The 14,663-nt window shown below is 39.0% G+C and overlaps 1 protein-coding gene across 2 annotated transcripts in view; it reads right to left on the bottom strand.

Moving 5' to 3' along the window:
- LOC149532056 (UBX domain-containing protein) overlaps window positions 1–13,399 on the bottom strand; it is a 32,010-nt gene extending 18,611 nt beyond the window's left edge. The window contains exons 1-2 of one of the 2 annotated variants that reach the window (XM_089807899.1): window positions 13,173–13,399; window positions 11,992–12,997 (exon numbers count right to left, since the gene is read on the bottom strand). In XM_089807899.1, coding sequence (XP_089664025.1) covers window positions 11,992–12,843 — 852 coding nt within the window. In that variant the 5' untranslated portion in view covers window positions 12,844–12,997; window positions 13,173–13,399. Of the gene's footprint in view, window positions 1–11,991; window positions 13,099–13,172 lie in introns of both variants that reach the window. The other variant, XM_089807900.1, reaches the window with a different exon arrangement.
- Between the last annotated feature and the right edge of the window lie 1,264 nt (window positions 13,400–14,663).

Below are 14,663 nucleotides of genomic sequence, written 5' to 3'. Positions count from 1 at the left end.
TTAAATATTAATCATTGTTAATATATTTTTAATTTTCTTTAATAAATTAAATATTCATAAGTAATAATATTAATATTCTTAATTATTAATCATTGTTAACATATTAAATATAATGAAATAAAATATTGCAAAGATTAATAATTAAGGGTTTATACACGTGTGTGCGTGAGTAAAATTGTCATATCCAACCATATCCATATCAAGGGGCCTTAAAAGAATAGTTCTTTTTGTATCCATATCCGTGTCCATGCATCTTTCGAATAAAATATTCATAGGAGGAAGATCGAATTCATGCTTCAAAGGAGGTTACTTTGTTTATACGGAAAACTTCAAAGGAACAATAATGACTTGGCTATGGAAAACATTGAACAAGGTAATCAAAATTAGGAAACTTTCAAGGAAGAATCAAAACTATTACCACCAAGGTAATCAGAGGAACAATACTAATAGTGATTTGGCTATGGAAAACATTGAACAAGGTAATATAAATTAGGAAAGTTTCAATGAAGATTCAAAACTATTACCACCAAGATGCTAGAATAAAGGATAGAATGACTTGGCTTCATAAGAGAAATCGGGAATCAAAGTATTTTTTCAACATTATTAGATAGAAAGAAGATAGAACCCATTGAAGTTGATGGTAATCCCCTTGGAGACTTTGTTTTCATCATAGATGAATAACAAAAAATCTATGCCTAAAGTCTTTTGTCGAAGGGCTTTTCCTTTCAAGGACCACCAATAAGATGTTGTAGCTTTGAAGAAAGATACTACGAAGGTAAAGTAGTTAATACAATTAGGATTGTGAAAAGTCATAAGACTCCTGGGACAAATGGTTTCCCCTAAATTCTATAAAACTAATCTTGATTGGATTGTAAAATAATTGAATGTGATCTATAACAAAGCATTTCAAATTTGTTTTCTATATATAAATTTCAACAGAGTAATAATTAAACATATGAATATCAATAGAGGAATCAGTAAACTTATTCTTAACAATAGTAATAAATATTCTTACGAAAAATGGGAGACCAATCACGATTATTAATGTGTCTTGTAAGATTTTGACCAAAACACTAGCACTTGGGCTATGAAATATTTTAAGGATGGTGATCTCGATTACTCAAACATGATTCATTAAGGGTGGATATGTTCTAGAAAACTTGATCACTAGTTGGGAAGCCATCCATTGGGCTAATCAAAATGTCTCCATGATTTTGTTGGTGGAAGGCATATGATATTATAGAATAGAATAGTCTTTTGTGTTTGAAATGCTTAAGGTTCTTGGACTAACCCTGAAATTCTATAAATAGATTGATATTCTACTCAAGAATTCTTCTACACAAATAGACAACAAGGGAGAACTAGCTAACCCCATTTTGCATCAAAGATCAATCAAATAAGGTTGTCATCCTACCTCATCCCCTTGTGTTAGTAGTTAATGCCCTTCACTATGTGTTGAGAACTAGTTTGTTTAGTCCTCTTTAATTAGTAAAATGAGTTGCCTTCTACCCACACTGCCAACCCAAATTGCCACTCACGATGCCAATTGCCTCATCGTTCTTGTATTTCCCAATGTTGTGGTCGAGCCTATGTGTTCCTCACGTAATCATATCACCATTGCCTACCCCATCATGTAGCTTCCCTTGTGCACCCGCGAGATGTTGTTTGTTTTTTCTTCTATGTGTCGTCTTCCTTGCTTGCTCCTGCATTTTTTGTTTTTGTTTGTGCTATCCTTGCCAGCAACCCTCCTTTGTTCTCCGCCAGATCTCAGCTCATCATGCATCTACATTTCTCTCCACGTGTTTGCTTTCCTTCTAAGTGCATTTATTATTTGTGTTGGGTTTGGACTTACAGCCTTGTGCCTACACTTTACTCTCTAGTAAGTGGATGTTTCGTCTCCAATGTTGTTCTTCCTACTACCTTTCAAAATTTTGTAGCATATACCAGAGATATGTGGTGCCCACGTTTTGTTTGTTGGTAGTCAGACGTGTCTACTTTGGCGCTATTGATCTTAGTTGTGTTTAGGGTCTCATTTCTTGATCGTTGGTTCTCCTGGTTTAACCTTTCATGCATGATATGTGCTCCTGCCCCCAATTCGTTCTCCTCTATATTGTTCCCACTATCTGCTTGGGTCGCCTTCTGGTGTGCATTCCTCTGGTTTTTGTGAGTGGGCTTGGTCTTGTTGTGTGGTGCACATCTTTTGAGTTTTTGTGGCCAAATCAGAATGTTGGACAAAACTATGGACCCCTCACCCACGCCTATTACTTACCAACGGCTTGTGGACCATATGGCTAGGCTCGAAACTAAGAAAAAGGAAACGGTTCTTAATCTGTCTAATACTATTACTGAGCTGAAATCTCAGTTTGTGGGTTTTTCTTCCACGCTCAATAGTGCCTCTGCCTATCTTCGACAACTTGAGGACTCTAACAACATACATGTTTGAGAAATCCAAGATCAACAAGCCAAATTTGTTAGTAGGCATACCTCCCTTGCATCTGAAACTCAACAACAATTAAAGTCAAGGGCTTTGGTTTGCAGCAATCCTAACTCGGTGCCTCTTCCAAGTGTTAAGGAACTTGTCCAAGCTAAGCTAACTAATAAGCATGTAAGATGGGCTCGCAAACTCAACTTGTAGGTTTGTGTCCTTCCTCCTCCATTGATCCTCTTTCGGCAGGATACTCCTTTCTCAGTGAGCAGTTGGGTATCACAAATATTTCACTTGACAGAGCTTGGATTAGACATGATGGCACCCTTTTCCTCAAATTCCTCACACTTGTTGGTTGTTTGTGAGTTCTTAGGGTGAGGAGGAAGACTTTTCCTCTTCCCATTCAGAGCTAGCTTGACCAGGATCTCACCATACCACAGGTGACAAAGCTAAAATATTCACGAGGCTTAGTTGTTAAGACTAGATGCACTGGTAAGTGGGTCATGATTCTCCTCCCTCACTGGGAGTAGAGATCGATCTCTGTGGTCAAATGATGTCCACAACGGCAATTGGGTATGTGGGGATCTCCTAAGGATTCCCTACACATTTGTTGCTGGAACAGCAATGCTTCGCTTTAGTCCTTGCCAAGTTTGTTCTAGGATGCCATTGGATCCGTCGACATTGTTTTGGTTACCGAGACTCATGAGAGTCCTCCTCGCCCTCTTCTTGGAATCTCGGGTTTTCAATGGTTGACAACTTTGAAAGATGAGGTCTAGTTCTCTTGTGGGGTCAAGGGTTCTAGTGGGGTTGGTGCCTTGTCAAGGATCGCCCTCTCAAGGTGACTTCTATTGTGTACTCCAAGAAAAATGCAAGATTTTTGTGGATCCGTATCACGTTGAGGATTCTTTTGACAAGGACATCTTCATTGTTGTCTTCTATTTTCCACCTACCTCTTCATCCTATGATATTCACAATACTGAGGAGGGGGATCCCTATGGTGACTTGATCGCATTGGTAATTCTCAGCTATGTGAAGCGTTATCATTTTGGGGGGCTTTAATGCTTGCACTAGGGACTTTTAGACCCCCTCCATGCCCGGGCGACGGATTTTGTTTGTACCTCTAAGTCAAATCTAGGTTCTGTGGCACTTCATCGATCTTCAATGACAAATGATGGTTCTTTGACTCTGCATGGTCATCAACTTTTACAATTTTGTGTCTTCTGACCTTGTGGTCCTGACCAGGCTCTCCTACTTTCTTGGTTCCAATTTCTTCACTTGTTGGTCCCATTACAGAAGTGCGAGCATGGTCAACTATGCCCCTCTCACACCTCCTCCATCCCCTTCATTAGCCACTTTTCCACCTCTCACCTTCTCCTGATCGATCATGCTCTCATCAACCTCACCCTTTGTGCCTGCCTCTTTGTCGTTGGTGTCGCCCCCTGCTCGTACTATCCTTCATCGATGTCGACCGTGACCTCTTCACCTACCACCTCAAGCAATTCATCTCTCAACCACCTTTCACTAGCACTTGTCACACCTCTACCATGTTTGGCCATATTTCCATTGCGATCCGTAAGTCTATTGTCCTCTCTTTCCCCCACCACATCACCTCGTCCTCTTGTCGTCGCGCCCATTCAAGATCCTATCCCTTGAACCAATGGTTCGATGATGATTATAAGTCCTTCCACCGCTTTGTTCACACTGCCTTGTCCACTCAGGTCCCTTCGTTTTCCCAGCTAAGGATCTCATATTGCCTCCTTCTTCGTCATAAGAAGCCTTGTATTTCCTCTCCCAATGTAGATCACTTAGCACCTCCTTCTTGTAGACCCCCAAGCTTTTTTGGTGTACTCTTTCCCCCGGCACCACTGCTCCCTCCACCTCGACTTTCATGCGTTGGTTTCACACACCACCCTCTTTGACATCCCCAACCAATCATCCATCTACCTTAGCACCCTGCTCGAACTCTCCTCCTTCGTCAATGCCAACCGTGACCTCTTCACCTCTCACCTCAAGCAATTCCTCTCTCAGACACCTTTCACTAACACCTGTCGTGCCTCTACCATGTTTAGCCATATTTCCATTATGATCCGTACATCTGTTGTCCTCTCCTTCCCCCACCACACCACCTCTTCCTCTTATCGTCGCACCCATTCGAGATCCTATCCCTTGAACCAATGGTTCAATGATGATTGTAAGTCCTTCCACTGCTTGGTTCGCACTACCTTGTCCACTCAGGTCCCTTTGTTTCCCTAGCTAAGGATCTCTTATTGTCACCTTCTTCGTCATAAAAAGCCTTTGTATTTCCTCTCCCAATGTAGATCACTTAGCACCTCCTTCTTGTAGTTCCCCAAGCTTTTTTGGTGAACTCTTTCCCCCAGCACCCCCTGCACCCTCCACCTCAACTTCCATGCGTTGGTCTCACACACCTCCACCCTCTTTGACATCCCCAACCAGTCATCCATCCACCTTACCCCCAACCCCTCAATGCCATCTTTTCACCTTCACCAACATTTATGAGGTTATTAGAACCATGAGTTGTAGCAAAGTTGTTGATGATGAAGCATTTTAGGCAGAACTCTTCAAGTTGTGCATCTCAATCTTGAGTTCTTTCTTCATTGTGATCTTTAATAGTGGTCTATGCGAAATTTCCCCTTCTTGGTCATAGCACATCATCCACCCTACACAATCAGGCCGACTTCATATCCCAGTAACTATAGGATCATCATGATCAAACACAATTTTTCCAGGCTCTATGCTATTGTCCTGCACATCATTCTTTCCAGAGAGCTCGACAGGTTGCATTGTTGTGCAAGGGGTCAGACTAGTTTTAGGACAGATTTTCAGACTACATATCACATTCTAACTCTTTGTGCTATTATTAAGGAGCGTCAACAAAGGTCTATTTTTGCTTTGTGGAGTTTCGCAAAGATTTCGATTATGTCGTCAGCAAAGGTCTATTTTTGCTTTGTGGAGTTTCGCAAAGATTTTGATTATGTTCCTCGGTTGACTTTGTTTCAAAGACATCAAGATCCCTGAGATCCTTTTGACCGATATTATGAAGCTCTACAAGTGTGTGGTGGGCTGGTTCCAGACTCCTCAGGGATCTTCCGACCACATCCACAATACCCTCGTGGTGAAGCAGGGCTGCCCGCTCTCCCCCATCTTATTTGGCATCTATATTGACGAGCTCCAAACTTTACTCCAAGACTTCTCTCTCCCCGATGATGGTTGTTATTTATACCAAGTCGTGATTTCCATCCTTTTTGTTGATGATACGGTTCTCCTAGCCTCCTCCCCTGAAGGCTTTCAACGTCTCCTGGACAAGTTGGCCTCTTGCAACTCGAGACAACTCACTGTTGACTTGGGTATAACCCGAGTTACGATCGTCAATTGTTTGAAGACATCCCATGTGTACTTCTTCCAAGGGGTTGAGATCGAGATCTCATCTAATTACACTTATTTAGGTGTCAGATTATCATGACCCCATTTCAGTATGAGACCTGCCATGTAGCAGTTGGTGAATAAGGGTCTGGGTTCCCTTGCTCTGCTTGAGAGACAGTGCTCTCAGCATCACTTCCAAGACACCACATCCAAGATGTCTCTTATGGATTCTCTAATTAGGTTGACGGTCCTTTATGCTTTTGGGATTTGGGGTTCCTCCAGCATGGCCTCCAACTAGGCTTTTGTTAAGCCGATTTAGACCCTTACGCTTCGGTGCATTATCAGATGTTAACAGTCTACACCTACTAGTATCATTTTGGCCATGTTCAAGGCTTACCCCTTTAAACACTGTGCCAACTTTGACTTGACGTGGTTTCTTTGCTAGCTTCAGGGATTTGTCAACTCCGTTGAGGGAAACAGATATTCCTAATTGGCCTGCCAATCCTCGGAGGCAATCGCAATTGCCAACCCCACAGGTCGGGCCCAATGTTGGTATGCTCAAGCTTCAACTCTTTTAGGTTCAGTGGGCATTGATATTGATTGTCTACCTCCATTCTTGTATACATTGGATGACCCCACTCATCTCCTTCCTATCCAGTCAGAGTTGAACGGGCATGTCAAGATGGACATCTACAAGAGGTATATTTACACGACTTGGATCAACCCCTCACGAGACCTCCTGTCCCAAGATGGCCTTTTATGTTCAGCACTACATTGATATTTAGGATAGGATCATTCTTCGCCCCTCATATGTTAGGCAGCGCTGGAATCATGTCATGTGTATGCCTTCGGGCTCCTTTAGAGTGGGCTAACATCAGCTTCACATCTAGACCAACCACCAAACTGACATAGATGAGTAGATCTGCTAGCTTTGCGACATGGGGGTTGTGGAGTTTGAGTGATACTTCCAATTCCACTACCCTACATATTATGAGATCTATGGGAGGTTTCGTTGTTTGTTTAAATATTGTCGGTCTTTAGCTTCCCTTTTCAGATACACTGACCAACAATTCTAGCACTATACCTCCTCAAGACCATGTGTCTACATGATCACACATTACAACTTTAGCCTTCGTAGAGACTTGGGTTTGTTGAACTCCTCACCTCCTTCACATCAATCACCTCTGCTAAACACACCAAGCGTTAGCAAGACCCCTCGATTTCGATTCATACCAAGTCTCTGAGATCTCCCAGAGACTACACACCTCAACAACAACCCTATATTACTAGTGGTTCTCAAAGATGACCCTAAACCACTCCCCTCACCCCCGTGGGAACCCTTCTATGCGGGGTACTTCCCTATGGCTGGGGGTTCTTAGTCGGTGGCCCCAGCTTTCCTCTGATTCCAGCTCCCTGGTGGTGTTTGTAGTTGCTCTTCCTTTTTGTTTCTTGGTTGTTTGATTTCTCCCTAGGCATTGCTCTTCCTTTTTGTTTCTTGGTTGTTTGATTTCTCCCTAGGCATTGCTTGGTGTTCCTTGAATTGGTTGTTTCTTGGCTGTAACTCTCAGTACCTTAGACACTTTGGTGGTATCTAGTTAGACATTAATAGATTATCTCATCTTATATTGTCCATGGTATTAGACTTCCCATAATGATCATTTGTTGAAATGAGTAAAGTGAGTTTTGATAATGTTCTGAATAGATTGGAAGCATTTTGCTTGGCAAAATATATTTTTTGATTTTACCATTTGTTCTAAAGTAACTAGCGGTAAGTCCTCTATCCTTAGTTCAGTCAATCATCCTCCTAAATGACCTCATAATGGTGTGAAATATCTAGATATCTCTTTTGCTATCTCTCCCGATTTGAAGGAAATGTGGGAAAATTGTTCATAAATTTGAGAAAAAACACCACAAAAATGGCAAACTTGCCTTCTTTCTCTAGCTAGTAGAATTCAAGTGGTTCAACAAGTGTTGGCTTCTCATGCAATTCATATCTCTTCTACTTGGTTGTCAACCAATTGCTACTTGGGAAAGTTGCACAAAATTCTCAAGGCCTTCCTTTGGTATGATGGTTTGGGAAAGGTAAAAGACATGAAGCTAAGTTGACTTGGTGTTGCGTGCCTTCCTTAGGATGCAAGGTGTTGCTTTAGTTGTGAAATGGATTGTAAAAGCTTGTGAGGTGAAGAGTCCCAGGAGATTCTTATTAAAAAGAATTTAACTCTTATTAAACCCAAAGGGGCAAACATTGAAATGCACTACACAGGAATGATATTGTGTTTGGTAATTTTAATGTTAAAATTTTTGGTCCACTAGTGTTTAAGAGCATTTGGAAGGCTTGGAAGAAAGGTAGACATATCATTCAGAACTATGACGACTTCTCTTATCTTTGAAATCATGTGCAGAGCATTAATCTATTTGGTGGAATTTGATTTGGAACACAAAGACCTTAGCACTCACTCAAGGGTACTTTACAAAAGCTTGGACCAACAAGGGGATTCGTGTCTTTCAGGACCTTTTTATAATGATATTTTTTAAAACTGGGAGCAATTAAAGTTGGAATATGCTATTCCTAAGTCATACAAAATAACTTATTTGGTGGTGAAAAATGTTTTGTGGAGGGTGGGTCTCCTTACTACTTTGAGCAAAGATTTTAAATTGCTTAACTTGTTTTCTTGGAATGATGGTAATGCCTACAATATTTATGTCAAACTTACCCTATTGATATGAGGGCTGCTGCTGTATGATCGCACAAGTGTCAAAAGTTTCTTGGACTAAGAACACTTGGTCTGCTAGAATATGACATATTTGGGCTAATTAGATGATGCTAAAAAACCTGTTTCAAGTGGTTGGAAATTCTGTAGAAGTTAGCAACTAGTTTTGAATTGCAGTCTATTGGCATCCCTAACAGAATGTATTTCCAGAAGGTTTTTTAAAACAGTTATTTTTCTGGTAAATTTTTAAAATTCGTGATTTCAATATCTGGAATGTATTTCCAGAAGTTTTTTGACATTTTTTAACAAAATATAGTGAGGTCTAACTAGAAGTTTCATTGAAATTTTCAGAAGATATTTACCTTTTTTTTTAAATCGAAGTTCTAAAAACAAATCAAAGGTTTTCGGAGTTTGTGTTTTTCAGATTGTGCTGCAAATCACAAGTGATGGTTTTCCTGAGCATCGACATTTTATTTCATGACTTTTTTCTGGGTTTTGCACGATTTTCCAGACCATTATGGGTTTTTTGGTGAGTTTTTGCACATTTTTTCGTTTCATGAATCATGAACCTAGAAATGAAAATCAGAAAACCTAGAAAACAACAAGAAGCTCCTGGCAAGAAAATTTCAAGATTGTGGGATAATGAAATGCTTAAGAAATGCAAAGACATTAAGCTACCACCAACCTCCAAGCTTGTAAAAATTCACTATGAAGCAATTGTGAGTGGATAATTCCTTGTTAAGATTTGGTCAAGTTGAATTTTGTGTGTTATTATGTGGACCTAATCAGACTCAAAGATTGATTTTTCCCCACTTTATTGGGTGCAATTTCCCCCCAAATTTTACTACGGGGGTTTGGGGGCAGCACCCTTTGCAAGGTCCTAGGGCAGAGCCCCAAGTGTGCTCAGTGTGGAGTTTAGGGGCAATGCCCCCGTGTGGGGTTGAGGGGGCAGTGCCCCCAAAAGCTCAAATGACTTATTTATTGAAAAAGGCATCGGGACTTATTTTTCTATTACTCGGCTTATTCTAGCCCTAATTTTGTAAGCAGCAAAAGGCTTGTATGAAATGGCTTAGGGTTAGGGATTTCACTATGTATGATGAGATTGTAGCTTCTTGCGGCGATATTAAGCTGTAAGGGTTATAAATTGTAATCAGTTTGTAATCACTGGATAATAAGAATATCGTACTCACTGTTTGGCGGACGCAGCCTACGGATTGGGTGAACCATGTTAAATTTTTGTGTCTTGTGTTCTCTTGTGTGTGGTTTATTATTTTTGATATTGGTTATACTTGCATATAACTGTTATTTACGTCTCTTTAATCCCATTATGAAGCCTCTAAAAGGAATCCTAGAGTCTCTAGAGCAGACTACATAAAAAGAGATGACTATTGGAAGTTTGTAATAGCTTCCCTAAAGAAGCTAGCTTTTCAACAACACTAGAAATGAAGCATAAGCATTCAAATTAATGCTGAAATTCAAGGTGTGTACTTCAAACAATTTGTAATAAATGCAAGTTCAAGACAACCTATTGAATATGCACTAAGAAAAGGACAACACCACATTGGAGATTGAAGAATATCATGAGCATGGCTTGATTATAGGTTGAATTGCCAAAGGAATACACCATAGAGCACATATTCAAATACAGAAAGCAAAAGGCTGATCTACAAACAAACCCCACTCTCAAAAGCCAAAGATCTCAGCCAATCACTTAAAACACAACTAGAATCATGGTTCGCAAGTGTACAATCAAATCCTTATAAACAAATTTCATATTGACCAGACATAGTCAAAGTGCTCATGAATACAACAACATAGCTAGATTCCTTGTTTACAACAATATTACATTGTAACCCTTCACATGACTGCAATTCCATGACATGAGTAGTAAGATTGGCGGTGATCTACTCTACCATTAAACTCTCAAAGCTGGTTTAAATGTAATGGCATGTCAAAACAACAAAACAACAAAGCACTAGTTCAGCTAAATAATGGTGCCTGTGCCTTTGAGATTTTTACAACCCATGGGAATGGGAAATCAGCATAATGAAAGAATTGAACTTGAAAAAAGTCAGTGAAACATCCATCATTGATCCTCAACCCACCAAAGGCGCACCCTAAGGAGGATTTGAGGATTACATAGATCAGAACACTACAAAGATCACACATGGACAGCATATTGGCATTCATGTTTGGTAGACAGGCATTCAAGAGACTTACATTCCAACACAGAAACTGGTAGTGGCACTTTCAAGTTACAGGGAGGAAGATCAAAGAAATACTGAAGGACTCTTTCGTCACATTGTGCTGTATTCATCACTAGAATGTATTTGGGAAGACTTTTCACTGGCAGCGAGAAGGAACAGATGAGAGACATGTTATGATCCACCCATTTACTCCGAAGGATCATTATTTTCATTGGACAAAAAGTAGGGAAAGAGAAGAAGCTGGCTGGGCCAAAAGCATTCCCTAGTTCATATGATCGTAAATAATAATCACAATCAATGGTGTAATGCCTCTTAGGCAATTTTTGTTTCCTGATGTTTGTATTGAGATGTTTCATCCCAATGAATTTGTAATGTTTTTTTGTATTAAGTTTTAACGAAAAGAGCATTATAGCTATCAACGTAAAAATGCTCTACAATAGAATCATAAGTTAGAAATTTCTCAAAAAGTATTCGATTCAAATATATTTTATTATACAATCAACACATTTATAAAATAAAATAAGCTCTAGCACCATAAAATTAGGCAAAGTTCGTGAAACAATTGTACTTGTCAATCAATGTCCATGATTCAAATAACTTATGTGCTTTGAAATGCAAGTTTCACTTGGACACTAATTGAGCTCTCAAAATTCTTAGAAAGCTTATGTAATCATGTTTTTGCACAACCATACTCATGCTGAATAACTACACAAACTAGTACATAACCAACCTACATAAAATGATGTTAATGAAAAACAACTATACTCATGCTGAATAACTACACAAAAAAGTACATAACCAACCTACATAAAATGATGTTAATGAAAAAAATTAACTCCATTTAAAAGCCCAAACTATGATCAAAAAGAAATGTGAACCTAAAAAGTTAAATTGCTAATATACATTCAGTAAAACATCAAATCTGAGGAGAATTGGCCAAAAATAGGTGCATTTGCATTGTAGTGAATGGCAAATGTGACCAGCGAAAGCATACTCCTGATATTGAGTCAAAATATGATTAGACTTGGAACATCTACAGCACATAGAATTAGAAATAAAAAGTAGATAATTTTAGCTCAATGTATCATTAGAGTTTGTGGGTTTAGTGTTTGTGGGTATTAGGGTAAAAAAATACTGCACCTTGAATATGATAAAAGAGACCTTAAACCACAGGAGAGTGTTACTAATGATATTGATCTGATAGCAAGAATAATGGTGCATTAAAGAGATTCTACTTGTCAAAACCTGCACTCAAGAGGAACTATACCTGCTGGAGAAGAGCGATTCGCTGATTAGTTGCCGGCATAACCACAGCACAAAAAGGAAAAGTAGATGCCTTCAAACTGTTACTCATCTTAAAACCCTCACTGGCCCTCACATTCCCTCCCCACGAAACAAAATTCTGGTTCACAAAATCCACCACCACCTCGGAACACAGGGTATCCTGGCAAAAACCCATCGTATTCGGATGCTCCGGTGAATGCAAGTAAACAAACAGCAACTTGAACTCTTCCCTAGACGTTTGCAAGGCTTCCATAAAGCCAGCCCTCTCGAAGGCGGGATGAAATTCACCATATTCCCTCTCAAACCCAGAAATAAAGGAAACAGCTTCAGCTGCCCCAGACGACAAGGAAACAAGCGGAGCATTTTGGTTTCCATCACTGTGACCTTGGCCCGGGCCCCATCCAATGACGTTCAAAGAATGAGAAAGTACACCTCCTGCGACCCACATGCCAAACCCTACAGCACCCGAAATAAGGCCAAATCCGCCTCTAGCGACAGAAAACGGCAGAGTCACGAGCTTCCACACAAGTCCAGGTGCCGCAGGGTTAGGCACGACCTGGTTGTTCTGCGCCTCGGATCCATCCACACCATCCCAATGGCTCGAAGTAGAATTAAAATTTCCAACCATGTTTGTAGAATCCAAATTCCGAGCCAAATTTGTTGAACCGGAATTCTCAGCCAGAGCTGATGTCGAAGCATTGGCCTCGTCTGTCATGGCTGACACAGCCGATTCCAGGTCCCACCCACATGCTTCCAGGATCTCGGTACATAAATTCCGATCCTCTAAACCAGTAACGGCTTGAAAGTACGCCAATTTGTCATCAGGTTCCACCATTTCTCTTCCGTTTTCTCACCTAGCCCAAATTCAACTACACTTTTTTGAGAATCACACTGTAAATCTTAAATGAAACCGGTGCCCAAAAAAGGCTTGCCCCAATCCTCTTTAAACCCTGATTTCCGAGAATATGAGAACCCAATTCTTGAAAATCCTGCAAATATATTATTGCCCGGGAAACATGAGAAATCGATAAATTTCTTAGAGCGATAATTCCCGTTTTTAACTTTTTACTCTGATTAGCAATTTGGAAACCTGCAATATTGAAAGGAAACTTAGCCGATCCTGCGCTAAACAAATGCTATTGGTTTATAACGAAATACACTTACCTGAGAAGCAAACACTGTAAGGAATTTACTGAAAATGTCTCCAAATCTGAGGTCCCTATAAATTTGTGAAGATTCGAGAGCCTCTGATCATTAATAATTGTACCTACAATATTTTTCGGGTTGATACGACCCAACAACATCATATATTGTGCTCCTTTTTTTGTTGTTTTTTTTAATGTTTTCGTCGTCGGAGTCGGAAATCATTGTTCCATATTGTATTCGTCGCTCTGAGAATTGGTCAGATCGGGACCTCATAACAAACCATGGTTGAGTTAAAATGTGAACTTCGCTGACGCAATTTTCTTTTTTATTTAACTTTTTTATTGAAAAATAAATAAAGATGAGCTAAGGGTAAAAAGAAGTTTACAAAGTTAAAATAATGGTAGAGGCTAATCTCCCACATAAAAAGTACCAAAGACAAAATAAAGTCAAAACATTTTTTTTCTAGATTCACGAAAACATGGTGATTTTTCTCTAAATTTTTTGTTGTTTTTTACTACAAACTATAATGAAGATAAAATCCATGATTCGATCTTTTAAAAATTGGTCAATTGTACATTTTTGTGGGAGGATAGTCGTGTCCTAATATAATTTGTTAAGTTGTGGATTACAAGATTTTATAATTAAATAAAAATAATAATGACTATAAACTTTTTATGACAAAACAACACTTACAACTTAAATGAACTTGAAGTTGAATTAACTACTTTGTCACTACTCTTAAATCTAGTTAGTTCTAACCAATATGAGATATTCAAATCCATCAATGTTGGTAAGATGAATTTAGGCTTTCTACTATGACCAACTTTCTTTTGTTGAGTTGGAGCCTAAGCTATAGTTTGATTTGTTGGTCTGAAAATATTAAATTAAATTAAATTAAATAAATAAATAAATAACTTCTTCACAATTTCTATCTATTTTTTAGAAAAAAAGAGAGATAAAAAAATTTGTCTAAGTAAAGCCTTAGAGTTGCAGCTTCTTGGTGAGTGTCATTAAGATTATTAAAATAGATTTGCACAAGTGTCTCCATATGTGAAACAAAATGATATGTATGACTCTATCATCTACAATATTACCCTGTAACCCCACACCAAGAAAGGTTTCTTTCCAATTTAATGTATGTACAAAGTTAGTGAGTAAGTCATTAGAAAATGAACTCCAATGTTCAGAACAAATTGATATTCCCAAAAAAATATGCCTTATATTTTCTAGTCTTTGACAAAATGGACAATTAACCAGTTGGACCATCATACATTTCAGCATGTCCCAATTGGCACTTTGCAATGTAGAATCTTCCAAACAATTAATTCTACATCTAAATTGACCTTTGATTTTCATATTTAAGCATATAGTATCGACCAAAAGTTTTTATCGAACTTGCAATTCCACTTGGAATTTAATCAAGACCTTTGAGACAAATACAAATGTAGCTTCAAGTAGACTTATTCAAACAAAAAAAGTAGAGAAGTATATGATGACAGTCATAACTAG

The sequence above is a fragment of the Cupressus sempervirens genome, chromosome 11 (genome assembly GCF_028749045.1).
Source record: "Cupressus sempervirens isolate cs-2001-9-10 chromosome 11, ASM2874904v1, whole genome shotgun sequence".
NCBI classification, from domain to species: domain Eukaryota; kingdom Viridiplantae; phylum Streptophyta; class Pinopsida; order Cupressales; family Cupressaceae; genus Cupressus; species Cupressus sempervirens.
This window is presented reverse-complemented; position numbering and strand designations above follow the sequence as displayed.